At 48.4% G+C, this 18499-nt stretch overlaps 1 protein-coding gene across 1 annotated transcript in view; it reads left to right on the top strand.

The window, feature by feature from the left end:
* The window catches only part of DLGAP2 (DLG associated protein 2), a 209077-nt gene that overhangs the window by 94739 nt on the left and 95839 nt on the right, over positions 1–18499 (top strand). Inside the window, exon 3 of the mRNA XM_007188953.2 lies at positions 17243–18312. Coding sequence (XP_007189015.2) covers positions 17243–18312 — 1070 coding nt within the window. The remainder of the gene's footprint in view (positions 1–17242; positions 18313–18499) is intronic.

Raw genomic sequence — 18499 nt, forward strand, 5'->3', positions numbered from 1 at the left:
TCCTTCTCTTTGTTCTATTATTTTTCTAGGACAAAGCTCCAGGTGCAACAGTTTGGTGAATGGATCTATGCTTCTGAAAGATATTTTATTCATGTGGTTTGGTGGTCTTTGATTGTTAGTGAGGTTAAAATATTTTGCTAGTGATTTGTATTTTGTGTCTGTGAAATTATTTTCATTTTACCTGCTAATTTTTTCAGGGAATTATTTTTCTTACCTTCATGATTTCTTTAAACATTGAGGATGTTAGTATTTGGGATATTTCTTTCCTTTTTAATATTTTAATATTCTCTAAGAATTTTTATATTTTAATATTCCCTAAGAAGTGGGGAGATGGGGAGATGTTTGTCAGTTATAAACTCTCAGTTATAAGGTGACCGAGTTCAGGGACATAACGCACTGCATGGTGACTATAGTCAGCAACACTGGATTGTATACTTGGAGTTGCTAAGACGGGAGAGTTTTACTGTTTTCACCGTAACGACAGCAACAACAAATGGTGATTATAGACGTCAGGGGAAGGACGTGTTAACTACCCTTCTTGTGGTAAACATTTCCCGATACGTACGTGTATCAAGTCATCACACTGTATACCTTAGACTTAACGCGATAGGTCAATTATGTCCCAACAAAGCTGGGAAAATATATTCTGCAAGGGGACACAGAGGAGGAAATTCTCCTGTGATTTTTAAATTGCATTTTTCTGACTGACTCTTGTGTCTCTAGCGTGCAGGTAACCGAATCGGGTGTTTCTCTCCTCGAATGGGCGTCAGAATCAAGTCGTAGCTAAGACAGGAGGTCCTGGCCCCATCACCGTTCCTACTCTCCTTTCTCTTGCTTCATAGTTAAAGTTTTTCAATTTAGTTCACTTTCTCATTTGTATTTGTAAAAACAAACTAAATCCTCACTGGAACGTGTCAGCGTATAAACCAACAAACAAATAGGAGGTCGGTTTTCTAAGATCACCAGAAACATCCTTGTGCAGAGGTGACTTCCTCATCTGAGATTGCTCCTTCTGTAGAATACTGTACGTATGCTTCCCTGGCTGTGAGGTATAAAGATTCTCATGGCTTCTAAGATTTTGCCTCATTTATTTCCCAGAAGGTCATACTAATTTATAAACACCCTCCCGTAGTGAAGGAGTCATGCTTTGCCACTTTCTGGCCACAACAGCTTGTTTTAATTATTAATATACCTATTTGATTCATAGAAATGTGCAGATATATTTTGACTTCAATTTTATTTTTTACATGAGTAGAAAGAAGGGGCTGGTTTGTAGACACACCTCTCTCTCTGACTTGTAACGCAGTAAAAGAAGGTTCAGTTCTATTCAAAGGTTTTGAAAACGGATCTTTGTAGGAGGGAGAAGTATAGTCAAACAGAGAACAGGAAACGGCGCGCCACACCTGCGGCAGGTGGGCCCCGCGCACCTTCCCCTGTACTTCTTCCTCCTCTTCCCACATGTAAACTATTTCCAGATGCATCATTCACATGCATAGGGCTGATCTAAATGTTCTCCAGGGAGACATTCTCCCCAAAGAAATGTTCCCTATTAATGAATCTTCAGTCGTAGTCATTGATACTGGGGAGAAATGAGCTAATGGCGTAAATCCATATTGGTGTTGCTTCCTTTATCATTTGATTTAGCAAAAGAACACTCTGCTTCTGGAAATTGCCAGGCACCGCTGGCGATAAATGAATCCTGTCTTGACTACTTTCCAGTGGAGAGCGTAGATTTTAAATTAAAATGTTTACACCAGGGATTGTATTATGAGTTTCCACATCTAAAATCTTAAAATAAATTTAATTTTCATAAAACTTCAAGTTTACAAATTGAGACATTTAAGGTAATCATCAACGCTACCTTAAAATTTGCTATGAACTCCTATTTCAAAATTGCTTATGAAATAATTGTCAAAAATCAAATATTTTAAAACAAGCATTCTTTTACTGGATATATATGTTGGGAATTGGCAACAGACATTTCTGACAGCTTATAAATTTTTGTCAAGGCAGAAATATAAGATAATCATTAAAAACTATGTAAAAGGAGAGAGAGAGATTGATTTAAATTAATGAGACTGATTTGTATCAAAGGAACTCAGGGAGAAAGAGACTTGTGATTTAAATTAAGGAGACTGATTTGTATCAAAGGAACTCAGGGAGAAAGAGACTTGGAAAACAGTTATAATTTTGTGAAGCTACACGCATATTTCACAAGGCATATTTCCTAATAAAGAGTCAGAAATGACTTTGGGCCTCATGAGTAATGGTTTGGATTTACAACTGATAGCAATTTTCTTTTGTGCTTTGGAAGCTGTTGTTTTTGAGTGCAGAATAAAGATCTGTTTAAAAGCTATTTATTTAGCCCATAAATAAGAAGTCACTTGGTAATTAAGTATAATTAAGTTGCCAACGTGCTCACCATAAAAGCTTAATCAAAAATATAAGGAAATTCTGAAAAGTAGCTGAAGAGTTCAGCACCTGAGTTTAGAATCACAAAACTCCGCGTGTTGACATCGTCCGTTCAAAAGACATCTAGGTGCAACTTTTCTTTTAAAGTAGAACTTTGATCTGTGTGGAGTTAACGGGGGTAAAAAAGAAAGCTACTTGCATATCTTACAAATTATTGATGGAAACTGCCGATCTAAGAGCCAAGTTAAATCACTAGGGTGTGTGTGTGCACGAAATCAACACTGCAGGATACACTATGGAACAAATTACAGAAGTTAATAAAATCCTAAATATTAGCCGAGACTGTGGTTTGAATGGGTGAAATCCTCCTTTGGTCAGTTAGGTTTGCAAGTTGGCAGTTTGCTTCCATTTGCCTGAGGTGTGGCTTTCGTCCCCCAAGTGTCCCCTTATGAAGCTCTTTCTGGCTGCCGGGGACAGATGCCTCAGGTCACCTTCGGGAAGGCAGTTTGCTGCAGAGGTCACGAGGGTTCAAGGGGACAGGACCCTGTCAGCATGTGCCCAGCTGCTGCCTGCAGGGGACCAGAGCATCCTTCCAGATGGAGTGGCCGTGCAGGTGGGGTCGCTGCTGCTCTGGGCATCGTGCCCTCGGACCTGGGCATCCCACACGGCCTCTGAGACGTCCCCCCGCTCTGCTGCTACGGTACTGACAAACTCTCCAAATGTCTGGATTTCAAATCCCTGAGAAAGAAGGTGTGATTTATTCTCTCCGTCATCAACGCACCCACAATGTGCTGGCTTGGCCTCACGCCACGGTGGATAAGGAACCTCCCTCAATCCCTCATCCCCTGAAGGATGGCCGGGAAGCAGGGTTTATGGAAGGTCGTGTGACATGTGGGCAGGTCATGAGTGGTCAGGCAGCTGTGCCTTGGGGCAGCACACTGACCTCTTGTCCAAATGTGCATAGTTGGAAGACTAGGCGATGGATTTGGTTTTACTAAAAATAGTGAATTGGGGTTGCACTGTTCCTTGACTTGCTTGTACAGACGGCCGTTTTTATCCACCTGAACAAGGCGGCCGCAGGGCTGCAGGAAGAGGTGTTTCTGAGAATCTCTTGCAGCCCCCCTGGGTGCACCGTGCTTGAGCACCCACAGTCCAGACGCCTGCAAAGTGTGGGCGGCAGCGCACGCCAGCTCTGTCCCCGTCCCCAGGGCCCCGAGCTTAGACTGTGAGTGGACGGGGCTTGGCTGGGAGATGAGCCATTTCTCCAGGAGGTGGAGAAGCCAGAAGAGAAGCAGGCCGTAGACAACACACGTGCCGTCCCGCACGGCTAGACCTGAGAAGGCTGGTGTCCCTGCCGGGATGCAACAGAGGTGACAGGGGGCAGCTTCGGCCCCCGTTCAGTTCATCCATCTACGAGATTAAACCTTTTGCGAGCGTCGGCTCAGGGGGGCAGGAAAAAGCAGCGTGGGGTCCCCAGCACCTGGAGCAGGCGAGGGACCAGTGAGCGCTGTCCTGGATAAAGCTGCGGGCGGGCCGAAGGAGGACAGCTGAAGTCAGGGCAGTGGGGGTCTAGCCGGAACTTGGACCCCTGAGCTGTTTGACCCTGGGAAATCGCGTTCTTAGAGCAGTGGTTTTGTCACGTGTCAGCTGTGGATGATGACTCAAGCCCCTGACCCTTCTTCGCCGGCCCGGGTCCCCCTCACCCAACTCCCCCCTGTCTGCACGTGCCTCTCTCTGTCACAGAGGTTTCTGTTGGCTCACATGCTCGTTCCTCCAGTGGAATGAGCGTCTCAGGCATTGCTGCCTCAGAACAGGGACGGTCCCAGCACCTGACCTTGAGCTGGTGCCCTGTGGATGCTGGGTGGCTGAGGGTGAGGATGGGTAGATGGGAGAATGTGTGAATGAATGTGTAACTGTCATAGCGGAGACACTCTGTTTACGCTCAGAGCGGGGATGAGTGGGTTTAGGTGGAGAGTCTGGGGAAACACCCGCGGGAGGAGAAAGCCCGTGCAGTGGGTCTTCAAGGCTGGGTGGGGTCCAGTAAAGTGCGGAGGGTCCCGCAGAGAGAAGCACCGCCGTGGGAGCAGGGACCTTGGAGGGAAGAGAGCTGTTCGCCTCGCGGGGAATCATGGATTCAGGCTGATGCGGGTCCCTGCGGAGGGCGTGGCCTTGCGTGGAGTGGGCGGGGCCGCCCCGCAGGCTCCTGGCAGAGGGAAAGCATCCCCCTCGGCCAGGAAGCTCTTCGCAGCCTTCCGGCTGCCCCCTCCTCTCTCCTCCCTTCTTCCCTTCCTTCCTGGTTACCCTGCCGTCCATGCTGAATTCTGTCTTCTTTTTATCTCCACCTAAATCCACCCAAAATACACTTCTGCACTAACGCAAAGCTCTACAGTGCGTTCCAAAACTACTGTATGTGCGCAGTACTCTTCTTCCTCCCCAGGCTGTGTTGTGCCTCAGAAAGGCTGTGCCTTCATCTCACCGCCAAACGCGCTCTCTCCACCATCCGAAATTCCCTGGAAAGCAGACCAGAATTGAATGGAGAGAAAATGGAAAGCATGTTAAGTTTGTTTCCATCCCTGTGTTGCTCTCTGTGTAAGGCTCAGCGTACGATCCGGTAAAGCGCTTTGTAAGGAGAGGAAACTTCTTCCCGGGTGGTGCTCGCCGTGCAGGGGCCACGGGGGATGGAGATGCTGTGACCCCCTCCTCCTCCTGAGGGTGAGGGCGGCTCGCGCTGCCTTGTCTACTGAGATTCTGCCAGGTGCTGTGACCCCTCCTCTAGGAATTCGATTTTACCCTCATGATTCAAACCGTGTCGTCCGAGACGGAGGCCCACGCTGTTCCCCCGGAGCTCCTGAAAGGACCGAGCTGCCCAATCGGGGAGGCCGTGTCTGCGGGGTTGGAGGACGGAGCCTAGATTTCCTGGCTCCGGCACACGCCCTCCTGTCACGGAAGGGGTTCCTCATCTTGTCTTTCAGCCTCCCCAGGATGGGATCCGACGCTCGTGGGTTTTGTTTGTTTTCGTAACAAACAGCGTTCGTGTCCAAAGGGACCTGAAGAAGCTGAAACAACATGTGTTCGTGGGGCCCCGGCTCGGGGGTCAGAGGTGGACTTGTGGACGTGTCGGGGTTGGTTTTCACACCCCCATGAGCCTCCTGAGAGGAGGACACCTTTGTATATGGGGACAGGCGTGACCAGGGGTTACAACACGCTTGTGACTCGGTATTACAGACCCCTCTTTGGATGGGCCTGGAGGTAGCGGGCAGCAGTCGCGTCCACAGGAGCGGAGCCTGGAGCCCGCGTCACAGGTGGGCAGGGAGGAGGCCTCCGGGCCATGCTGGGCCCGGGCTCAGGGCTGCCACTCCCCCCGCTGAACCCTGTTTCCTCACAGGGACACGCTGGCAGTGAGCTTCCGGGGAGGACCGCGTTGGGGGTCACACGGCCCACGTGTCGGCATTTCCACCCGCACCCCCGCTGCTCTCTCCACAGCCAACGCCACTAGCTGGCGGCGTAAACCACAGACGTCTGTTTCTCACGCTCTGGAGGCTGGGAGTCCAAGGTCAGGGTGCCCAGGGGCAGAGGGCCCTCCTCGCTGTGTCCCTCCCTCTTCCCCTGGGGACACCAGTGCTGCGGGTCAGGGCCCTGCGGGGACCTCATTTAACCTTTAGCCCTCTCCTCACGGGCCCCGTCTCCGGACTCTCTGGGGGTCAGAGCTGCGACCTGTGAACGGGGCACGTGGGTGCAGGGCACTACCTGCCTCTGTCCCCTGGGCTGGGGCGTGGAGGAGGCCTGAGCGCGTCGCCTCACCCCCTCCGGTGCTCACAGCCCCGGAGCGCATCAGACAGGCCCCTCTGCCGCTTCTCTCCTCCAGGGAGCAGACCAAGTCCTGCGGCCTCCAAGCTGCTCTGCCCGCAGATTCCACCGCATTCCCGCCAGGCCCCTCCCCGGCCCAGGCCCGACCCCCGCCCGGAGCCCGAGGCCCACGAGAGGGGAGAGGCCCACACACATACTGTCACCCCTCCCGGGTTGGCTGTCCATGCTTCCCTCCGTCCCTGGCCTGCGGCCTGCCCCTGGTTTCTGTCACCTATCACCGCCTGCATCTGGGCAGGTTCTGGGACATGCAGGGTGGGCAGGTGGCTGAACCATGAGGTCAGGTCAGCGCGAGAGGAGGGGGACGACAGAGGCTCTCACCGCGGACACCCTGCCTCGGCCTCTCCCCCTGGGCCGCTCCGTCCGGGCATCTGTGACCCCACGAGAAAAAGAAAAACACCTGGATCACGGCCCAGACGCGCCTCCTCCCGGCCGGTCCCGTCCGAGGTCAGGGAGCAGCTGTGGACTTTGCTTCCACGGACAGTACCGGGGCCCAGCGAGCTGACCTGCATCTGTAACACAGGGGAGGGTCTTGAGCCCCGCAGGCCCGAAGGCCCTCAGCTTAAGAACCGTGGCAGCGTTAGCGCCTGGGGGTACACGGCTGTGCCTCTGAAAACGGGTTGAAAGCGCACAAGCTTTGAGCGTTTTTGCCCTTGGGGCCTGTGATTTTACAAAAGCAGAATTTTAAAAAAAGAATTAAAGAACAAGCAGAGAGAAGGGCCAGAAAAGCTCGGCAGCAGAACCGTTTCAACAGCACTGCAGCCAGTGCTTCACAGCTTGGAAGCCGAGAGCGTTCCACACAGAACCTTCCCTTCAAAAGGGCTCCAGCTGCTGGAAAGTAGTTCTGTGATTCCAGCAACTCCGGCCTAGAAGCGGGTAGAGGATCTAAATTGTGCCTAAGAACCTTGGAGACCTCCCTGCGAGTCCTGCCCCTGGCAAAGCCTGGGGCGCAAATCCTCTTTATTAGCTTCGCTTGTTTACATATTCATTCAGTTACCAGCCATGATGGAGACGTGACAGTCGTTCAAGGGACCCCCCCCCCCAGGTACACGGTGACTCAGAGGTGAAAGGCGCTAGTTGGGGACACAAAGCCACAGGGGCAGACTCGACAAGTGACAGCAGTGCCCCGCGTGAAGCCGAGAGCGGCACCTGACGTTTACAGATTGGGGAGCTGCCACAGCTCCAGAGACAGAGTCCCACCATGTCCGGGGTAATGCCTGGGGACCGCCCTTTGAAATGCTTCCCGGGTGATCCTGGTGCATAGCCCAGGTTTGAAGGGCTTTGAACTGTTTGGCAAATAAAGGCAAAACCACAGATGGGTAAGGAAATTCAAACGTGCATGAGCTATCAGACCTTGGATAGCAGGAGTGAGGAAAGTTCTGGCCCCCAGCTCGCTGGATTCCTGACCCTGCTGCCCCCAGCGCCGCCGGAGTGCGTTCGCGCTTCCCCAGCCGTTATCTGGCAGGTGATTCAACAGCTCTCCACCGTTTACTGTATAACTTGAACTAATAGTATCGAACCACTTAAAGTTAATTTATTCACTAATTTATTCCTCATCTCATTTTATAAGAATGTGATGCATGAATAACAAAAACATGTAAAATATACTGATGAAATATAAATGCAAATTTGAAATCATGATCTGAGAACTTTCAGTAAGAATGAAGGAGCAAAGGGAAACAAGTGACTGTCCGTGGACCCCAAATTGGCCCTGAGCTGCCTAGCAGTCAAATTAATGGGACTCAGCTCAATCACATCCGTCCTACCATGGAGAGAGAGGACATTTAAAAGCAAACCAACAAGCATACTGCTTTCCTAAATTTTACTAAAAAGGTCTTTTACTGAGTTCTAAACACATGAGGAAAATGTTTTAAAGTGAACTTTGTATATATTCAATTTTGTGTTTTTATGTCTTCTTCATATATAGTTATTCATTTATAAGAGGTTTATGGGGATATAGTTCACCTACCATACAGTTCACCATTAAAATGTACAATTCAGTGTTTTTTATATTCACAGATATGTGCGACCACCACTGCAGTCACTTTTAGAACATTTTCATCACCCCACACCCTGACAGTCACCCCCTATCCTCCTGCCCCAGCCCCTGACATTCAACAATCGATTTCCAGTCTCTATGGATTTACCTCTTCTGCAAACTTCATACGAGTGGAATCATGTAATATGTGGTCCTTTGTGACTACCTCCTCTCACTAGCATAATGTTTTGAAGGTCCATCCATGCTGTACAGTGTTCCCATACTTAATTGGTTGTTATTGGAGAATAATATTCCATTTGGATGGATATAACCACTTTTGTACATCCATTGATGGGCATTTGGGTTGTTTCCTTTTTTTACTATTACGAATAACGCTGCTATGAACATTCACATACAAGCTTCTGTGGGGACATCTGCTTTCATTTCTCTGGGGCATGTACCTCACATTTGAATTCCTGGGTCACATGGTTACTCTGTGTTTACCCTTCTGAAGAACTTTCCAAAGCGACTGTATCATCTGACACCCCCCCCACCCCAGCAGGGAACGAGGTTCCATTTCTTCTGTATCCTCATCAGCACTTGTTACTTTGTCTCTTACTTAGACATCCTAGTGATGTGAAATGGTATCTCATTGTGGTTTCAATTGCATTTCCCTGATGGCCGGTGATGGTTGAGCATCTCTTCATGTACTTATTGGCCCTTTGTATATCTTCTTTGGAGAAATGTCTGTTTAGATTTTTCACCCATTTTTATTTGAACTATTTGTCTTTTATAATTAAGTTGTAAGAGATCTTTATATACTCTAGATACAATTTCCTCATCAGATACTTGATTTGCAAAATATTTTTCCCATTCTCCGGGTTGTCTTTTCACTTTCTTTGGGGTGTCTTTTAAATCTCAAAAGTTTTCAATTTTAAGGCATCCATTTTATCTATTTTTTCTTCTTTTCCTGTCCTTTTGATGACATATCTAAGAAAGCATTGCCTAATCCACATTCACAAAGAAGTACATGTGTGTTTTCTTCTAAGAATTTTATACTTTTATGCCTTTCTTTGGGTCTTTGATCCATTCTGTGTTCATTTTTGCATACAGTGTGAGATAGGGGTACGACTTCATTCTTTTGCAGGTAGAAATCTGGTTGTCCCAGCACATTTTATAGAAAAGACTATTCTTTCCCTAAACACTCTTGGCACCTGTACCAGAAATGAATTGGCCATAGATGTATAGGTTTATTTCTGGGCTACCAATTCTATTCCATTAGTCTATATGTCTATCCTTATACCAGAATCCCACTGTTTTGATTACTGTAGCTTTTTAGCAAGTTTTGGAATTGGGAAGTGTGAGTCCCCCAACTTTGTTCTTCTTTTGCAAGATGGTTTTAGCTATTTGGGGCCCATTGAATTTCCACTGAATTTAAGGATTGGTTCTTCCACTTCTGCAAAATTGCCAGTGGGAATTTCCATAGAGATTGTGTTGAATCTGTAGGTCACTTTTGATAGTATTGAATTCTTAAAAATATTAAGTCTTCCAATCCATGAATATAGGATGTCTTTCCATTTCTTTAGGTCTTTTTAAATTTCTTTCGGCACTGCTTTCTCATGCTCAGTGTACAAACCTTTCACCTCCTTGGTTAAATGTAGACACAGGTATTTTATTCTTTTAGATGTTATTGTAAGTGGAATAGCGTTCCTAATTTCCTTTTTGGAAATTGTTCATTGCTCATATGTAGAAACACAACTGATTTTTGTGTTTTGATCTTGTATCCTGCAAATTTGGGGTTGTACGAAAAACCCAAACAAGCTTTTCGGCCAACCCAATAGTTCTGTCTTATAGTTCTGCCAAGATTTTCTGTTTCTTCTCAAAGTAATTTGTGTGTTTCTATGAGTTTGTCCATTTCATCTAGGTTATCTAATTTGCTGGCATACAATTGTTCATAGTATTCCCTTATAATCCTTCTTATTTATATAAGGTTAGTAGTAATCCACCACTTTGGTTTCTGATTTTAGAAATTTGAGTGTTTTTTTTCTTTTCAGTCTAGCTAAAGGTTTGTCAATTTTATTGATCTTTTTGAAGAACCAACTTTGATTTCATTGATTCTCTGTATTATTTCTTATTTCATTTATCCCCACTCTGAGCTTTATTATTTCCTTCCTCCTGCTAGCTTTAGATTTAGTTTTCATTTTCTATCCATATGAATTTGAAGATCAGGTTTTGAATTTTGACAGAGAAGCCAGTTGGGGGTTTGATGGGGATTCTGTTGAATCTGTAGGTCATTTGGGGGAATATTCCCATGTTAACCATTTTAATTCTTCCAATTTATGAATATAGGATATCTTTATTTTTTATTGAATTATAGTTGATTTATAATGTTGTGTTAATTTCTGCTGTACAGCAAAGTGATTCAGTTATGCATTCTTTTTTGGGTATATCTTTCCATTTACTTAGAGCATCATTAATTTCTTTCAGCAATATTTTGTAGCTGTCAGGGTACAAATCTTAAACTTTGCTGTTTAATTTTTGAGGAAACTTTTTTAAAGGAGCTTCAGATAGGCTCCTTTTGACATGGTGGGCCCCATCTTTCATACCTTCACACGTTACGTACGGGAACAGGTCCACTCGGCTCTTTCTTTCTGGGTTCCCTGACCTGCACTTGTGTCGCAAGGTCCTGGCGAGATGGCCAGGTGGCCTGCGGCTCCTGAGAAGTCGTGAAGGGAAGTGGGCTGAGCCAGTGCTGCCGGGGCCAGCGGGGAGGACACAGGAGTGGGGAGGAGGACAAGTCAGCACGCAAAGGGAGCGGCAGTTCCAGGATCCACTAGGGAGGCCTCACGGCTTCGCACAAGACCCAGCTGAAATTTCTGAGGAAATGTTGATAAGTTCCACTAGTTTGGGGAAAATATATCCTTCTTTATTTAGCAAGCAACACCGTGATCCACTGGATAAAGTTTTTGCCCCTTCATTTTGTCTTCCTTGGGTTGTGCTTTCCGTTTAGTTCAGTGGCCCTCTCCCTCCTACAGGATTTTCCTTACCGAGTGAGGGCCGGGACAAGTGACGCAGTGGAAGGTCTGTCCCTCCCCCTGATGGGGGATAAAACCAGAGGCAGATGCAGGCAGGCAGGCAGCTTGGGTGTAAGTGAGCTTCCGGCAGAGGGAGACAAAGCTGGTTCCCTCGGGGGAAGGACCTCCCAAGCACCCACAGTGGGGTTGGGGAGGGCCCGGCCATGCCTGTCTGCACCCGGAGGCAGGGGCCTCCACGCTTTCCCCCAAACACCTGGGCCTGGGCCCCTCGCCGCAGTGTGTGTCCAGCCTGGGTGGCTCAGGCCAGGCTTGGTGTTGGAACCACGAGCCTGGTTTAACCAGAAAGGGCACTGGGGCCCCCTCCATCCTCTCCATCCATCAGCAGCCCAGAGCTGGATGCTGGGGTTCCGATGCAGCTCTGATATGAGAGTGTGCGTGTGCATGTGTGTGTCTGCGTGTGATGCCACCTGGGGAACCTTGCCCAACTGCCCTGCTAGCCTTGGCCCCCTCAGCCTGCGGTGGGGACGGGCCCTGCTCCCGGGGGGCTGCCAGGAGGGTAGAGCCTGTGACACGACCCCACGCGCAGTGAGCACTCCATCACATTAGCTGTATTTTTAAAGGTTTCATTCCACCACTCAAAATATATTTTTTAGACTGGGTATGCCAACAGTCTCATGAAATCCAGCAGTAAAATGTGCATGTACATTCTAGTTTGAATATGGGGAGACAGTTAATGACTAATGATGATAATTACTATTTTCTTTTGCTTATTAACAAAAAAGTGTTCAGTGAATAGCTGTAAATTAGGAAGCTAAGATGCCTTCCGCATTTTGTGTTTGTGACCTCACTTTCACAAAGAGAAATTACCAGCCCCTAAGGTATTTGTTATATGTTATGTAGACTTATTAAAAAACCTATAGAGTACAAGCCCTCATTATATGTTTCGATATCACCAGTATTTACGGTGGACTATTATCCTGTGTGTTGTCATTGTTTTATTTTTGACAGGTGATGTGTAAGCTTCCACGCATATGTCAGGGAATTCAGGGAAAATGAGAATATTCTCAACATGTGGCATAATCAAATTTAATTCATTTCAGTTAAACTTTTCTCTTTCGTGCTGTTCTCTTATGGAGCTACATTCATAGTGTAGATTGCAGGCTAAACATGAGGTAGAAGTGGGATGCGAGAGTAGAGCAATAACGGGCTGGCTTTTTAATATGGAGGAAGATTAGAATTGTATTAAATTACATGTTAATGCAAAAATGAAGCAAAAGACAATAGGATGACAACTTTATGCTGCTGTAAAGTCTAGATTACAGAACACAGTTATTGCTGTTTATCAATTGAATACTGAATTTCCTTTGAAAACTTGCTTTTAATTATATTAAAATATAATCTAAAATATCCTTGCCTGATATATTGGAGTGCTCTAGTTATAATTTGGCTGTTGAGAAGGACAGGCACTGCGTAGCTATTATGGGATGGCCACTCCCATGAGACAGCGAAGCACCTCACACTGGGATGAAGCGAAGCTCTGTTTGGAGATAAAGGGCCCACGGACCCTGGAATTGGGGACCGTTTGCTGCGAACATGCAGGAGAGAGTGAGAGCCCCTTGGGATCCTCAGAAAAGGTCTACTTTCTCTCCTGCTGTCAGCTGCTCCCAGGTGGAAGTCTTGCCCCTAACTTCTCAGGGATCCGTGAAACCGGGTCCCTTTCTTATAATACATTCCCACATCTGAGCTGGCCTGACAAGCGGCAGTTCTGGAGCCTGAAAAGGGGACCTTTTGAACCCACACTGGTGTCGAACCCAAGTCCGTGTGTCAGATGCACAGTGAGGCCAAACAAATCAAAAGGTCAGAGTTTGGAGCAGAGAAAGGTTCACTGATCCAGAGGCAACAACCAAGAAGACGGGAGACGTAGGTTTGTCTCTGATCCGTGTTACTGGCTGGCCTGAGCATAAGGGTTTTAAAGGCAACCTTTGGGGTGAGGGCTGCAGGGACCGTGACTTTCTTCTGCTTGGTCAGTGGTGTGGCAACGGAGTGATGCTCCGGGAATCTCAATCCTCAGCCTCCTGGTCCCGAGCCGTCTGGGGTCTCAGCCTGTAGTCACCAGCCTCCCCCGGGGCAGGGGTCTTAGCTTCTGCAGAACAGCCCCAAGATATGTGTCAGGTGGTAGGTACATCCCTTGAGGAGGAACTAGGACTCTGGTTTATCCCTGAACTATTGTCTAATCTCTCATTACGTTTCTTGCTTGACTGCTTTTCCTTTATTTCTGCAATTCCCTCACTTCCCTAACTAGTAACTGCTTGAGTCTGCTCTTTGGGACTTGGGGAAGGCCTAGGAAACGAAAGCCTTTTTCTACCAGCAAGAAACGGGGGGCACGGCAGGGCCTGTGTACCTGGGGGGCCCCATGGGGTCCTGCTCCATTTCCACACCTTGCACCAGTCGTTGGGCCAGTGTCCTTGGCAGGTGGTGACGTTTCCCTTGCGTGGGTCACCGGGAGAGCTGGGTTGGCGGTCATCAGGGAGAAGTCTCATGTCTCTCAGCTTTCTTCCCTGTTTCCCACAGTGGCCCTTGGAGGCCACTTTGGGGGTCAGGGTGGGTGGCTCTGTACGTGCTGGTGTGTGTCTCAGGCGAGGCTTTGTGAGTAAAGAGTGAGTGGGGGACACTCTTGGTGGAGGAAGACAGATGGGTGGGGCCAAGGCGGGCACTGGCCCTGGGGAGAGGGTGTTGGGCACTGAGGTGGGTCGGGGCTCAGACAGCTTCCTTCCTGAGGAGACGAGGCTCTCACGCATTGAAAAGTTCCCCTTATCATCCCTTTCTGGACCCTCAGCCTGAGGACAGCGCACAGGGGGCCCGGGCATTGTCTGAATTGCAGTGGGTGGTGCTGGAGCCGAGTCTCAGAGAGCAAATCCTGGAGAAAGCACCCCAGCCTGGGGAGCAGAGCGTGGAGAGGACCTGCGGAGGAATTTCTAGAAGGAGCAACAGTTTGATGTGACAAAGCACAGGATACTTCCCAGGAGAGCTGAGAGATGAACCTACAGTGAGGGGCTCTGCCGGCTTATCTGGTCACCACACAGATCGGAGCATCCGCTCTGGGCCTGGCGCGGGGCTGGGGCCAGCCGGTAGCCTCAGGGAGCCTGCCATCCTGAGTCCGTGTTTCCTGCACATGCTATAGTATATGCATATTATATACAAATATATGTATTACGTATACATGTTATGTGTGCCTATTATACACTATAATATAGAATCTATTTCCTGTGTATATTATATGCATGCTATATACTATATATGCATATTATATATGAGTATATGCACTACATATACATGTTATATGTGCATATTATACACTATAATAGGATCTATTTCCTCTACATATTACATGCATACTATATACTATACATACATGTTATATACAAATATATGCATTATACATACATGCTATACGTGCATATTATACACTCTAATAGGATCTATTTCCTCTATATATTATACGCATAATATATATGCATTTTATATGTGGATATATGCATTATATATACATGCTATAAATGCATATTATATACTATAATAGTCTGTATTTCCGGTATACATTACATTACATATGTGCATATTATGTACTATATATGTGTACTATATACCAGTGGTCCCCAACCTTTTTGGCACCAGGGACCAGTTTTGTAGAAGACAATTTTTCCACGGACGGGGGAGGAGGGGGGAGTGAGGATAGTTTCAGGATGATTCAAGTGCATTACATTTATTGTGCACTTTATTTCTATTATTATTACATTGTCATATATAATGAAATAATTATACAACTCACCATAATGCAGAATCAGTGAGAGCCCTGAGCTTGTTTTCACGTGCTACTCACTGATAGGGTTTTGATATGAGTCTGCAAGCACTTGATTTATTATGGTCTCTGTGCAGTCAAACCTCTCTGCTGATGCTAATCTGTATTTGCAGCCGCTCCCCAGTGCTGGCATCACCCCTCAGCTCCACCTCAGATCATCAGGCATTAGATTCTCATAGAGTGTGCCACCTAGATCCCTCGCATGCGCAGTTCATGGTAGGGTTCACACTCCTATGAGAATCTAATGCCGCCGCTGATCTGACAGTAGGAGGAGCTCAGGCAGTAATGCGAGCGATGGGGAGTGGCTGTAAATATAGATGAAGCTTCGCTGGCTCACCTGCCGCTCACCTCCTGCTGTGCCACAAGTTCCTAACAGGCCACGGACCGGTAGCTGTGGCCCCGGGGCTGGGGACCCCTGCTATATACTATCGTAGTCTGTATTTCCTGTGTATATTATATGCATACTAGGTACAATGTATGCATATTATATACAATGTATGCATATTATATATGATATATGCATTATGTGTACATACTATATATGCATATCATATGCTATAATAGAGTCTATGTCCTTTATATATTATAGTATATGCAAATTACATACTATGTATACATATCCTATATGGATATATGCATTATGCATACATAGTATATAGGCATATCATATGCTATAACAGAGTCTGTATTTCCTATATAGATTATATTATATGCATATTATATACTAGGTATGCATAGTCTATATGGATATGTGCATTATGCATACATAGTATATAGGCATATCATATGCTATAATAGAGTCTATTTCCTTTATATATTATATGCAAATTACATACTATGTATACATGTCCTATGTGGATATATGCATTATGCATACATAGTATATAGGCATATCATATGCTATAATAGAGTCTGTATTTCCTGTATAGATTATATTATATGCATATTATATACTACGTATGCATATTCTATATGGATATGTGCATTATGCATACATAGTTTATAGGCATATCATATACTATAATAGAGTCTGTGTCTCCTGCATCTGTTTGGTGACCAGTTGGAAGCAACAGAAGCAGAGACGCTGGGACAGCGGGAAGCAGAAGTGGAGCAAGGGGCTTCTCTAGCAAAGCCTGGAATCCAATAAACCCTGGACTTTATACATGCTGACCCAAGAGAACTGAAAATGGTAACAATTACAATCATAATAATGTAGCTAAAAATAATCATTGAGCGTGTCCTCCTCCTGGACCTCTGCTTGTTGCCAGCGCACAGTTGAGGCGACAGAAGCCTGCCGAGAGTCCCACACTAGTGCTGGCAGAACTGGGACCCTAAGCCTAACTAGTCCGTGCCCAGAGGCCCCCGTTTCGACCACTGAGCTCAGCTGCCTTCCTACCAGGGCACCCAGCAGCAGCAAACCCAGCATCCGGCAGAGGTCAGCTCTGGTGGTTCGAGGGTCTGTGTTTAATAGTGCAGCTCACAAAATCAGACCTTTTTTTCCTGACTTTTCTGAGTAGAATTATACAGCTCAAAATCAACTGTCTGAAATAGGAAGTCAGGACATCCTGGTTCCATCCTCGTGCTGACGTGGACGGTGGCCTTGAGAAAGTCACCTCCGCTGCTCGCCTGCATAGTGAGGACACAGATTTAAATGATTCATGACCGACCCCCTAGCGTGTGGTGCATCAGCCCACCAGGCAGTGTCACTGATGAAATAGCAGGTGTGATTTCTCAGACTTCTTAAACTGAACCACAACACGCAAGTCTAGTTGAAACGTAACTTGTTTTTTTCCCCCCAAATTGTTCATTTGTTTAACACCACAAAATCATGCTGTCAAGAGACCTGATGAACGTATTAGGCATTAAGTATTCGTAGTTGTCGAACCACACTGGGGAATATCGAAGTTACTTTTAATGCTCTTATACTTTGGAGCAGGCAATGTGGTATAAAGCAATGATCGTTCACTTGAGCGTCCAGACCAGGAGCGGCCACGGGATACAAATAGTCCACGTGTAGAGGGATGGGTGTCAAGCGAGGGCTTCCGTCCGTGTTCCCACCGAGTCTGACGCGGTGCTTCTGTGTTCTCTCGACAGACCAGCAGCACTCATGGTCCCCGACTCAGCACTTCAATGAAGACAGGTACTCCCCTGCGCTGAGGACTATGAAAGGCTTGTCCGGGAGTCGGAACCAGCCCCCGCTGTGCTCCGGCCACACCTGTGGCTTGACGCCCCCCGAGGACTGCGAGCACAGCCACGGCCGCCTGCACCGCGGCCCGGAGGCGCGGCAGCCCTACCTGCTCAGCCCGGCCGAGAGCTGCCTGATGGACCATCACCGCTGCTCGCCACGGACCTCCGTCCACTCCGACTGCGTGATGCTGCCGGTGGCGCTGGGAGACCACGTGTCCAGCAGCACCTTTCCCCGGATGCACTACAGCTCCCACTACGACACCAGGGACGACTGCGCCGTGGCCCACGCTGGCGCCAAGGCCAACCGGATCCCGGCCAACCTGCTGGACCAGTTCGAGAAGCAGCTGCCCCTGCACAGGGACGGCTTCCACACGCTGCAGTACCAGCGCGCGTCCGCGGCTGCCGAGCAGCGCAGCGAGAGCCCCGGCCGCATCCGGCACCTGGTCCACTCCGTGCAGAAGCTCTTCACCAAGTCCCACTCCCTGGAGGGCTCGTCCAAGGGCCATGTCAACGGCACCAAGGGGGACGGCCGGGCGGACGAGCACGCCCACGGCCACCACTCCAAGCACGGCAAGCGGAGTAAGAGCCGGGAGCGCAAGGCCGAGGGCCGGCATCGCTCGGGGCTGAGCAGCTGGTGGAGCTCGGACGACAACCTGGACAGCGACAGCACCTACCGAGCCCCCAGCGCGCTCAGCCGCCACCACGCCGACCCCGCGGCCCACTGCTACCCCGACGCGCTGCCCGGCCCCTTCGCGGACCTCTCGCTGCGCATCTCCAAGAGCAACAGCGACGTCAAGTGCTCAGCCTGTGAGGGCCTGGCCCTGGCGCCGGACGCCAAGCACATGAAGCGCAGCTCCTGGTCCACGCTCACGGTGAGCCAGGCCAAGGAGGCCTACCGCAAGAGCTCCCTGCACCTGGACAAGCCGCTGGGGCCCCCGGAGCCGAAGCCGCCCCTGCGGCCCTGCCACTACCTGCAGGTAAGGGAGCGCACCGCGTGCCGTCTCGGCAGGCCGAGTGGGGCGGGCCCAGGAGGATCCCCCCGTCCTTCCTCCAGACCGTAGCCCTGGGTACGACGGGCCGGTCCTCGGGTGCCTCCAAGGCTGCAGGATGTTGTAGCACCGGCCACAAACGTGTGCCAGCCCATGGGAGTGCTTTCCCATTTGA

This window comes from Balaenoptera acutorostrata, chromosome 21 (genome assembly GCF_949987535.1).
Source record: "Balaenoptera acutorostrata chromosome 21, mBalAcu1.1, whole genome shotgun sequence".
Lineage (NCBI taxonomy): Eukaryota > Metazoa > Chordata > Mammalia > Artiodactyla > Balaenopteridae > Balaenoptera > Balaenoptera acutorostrata.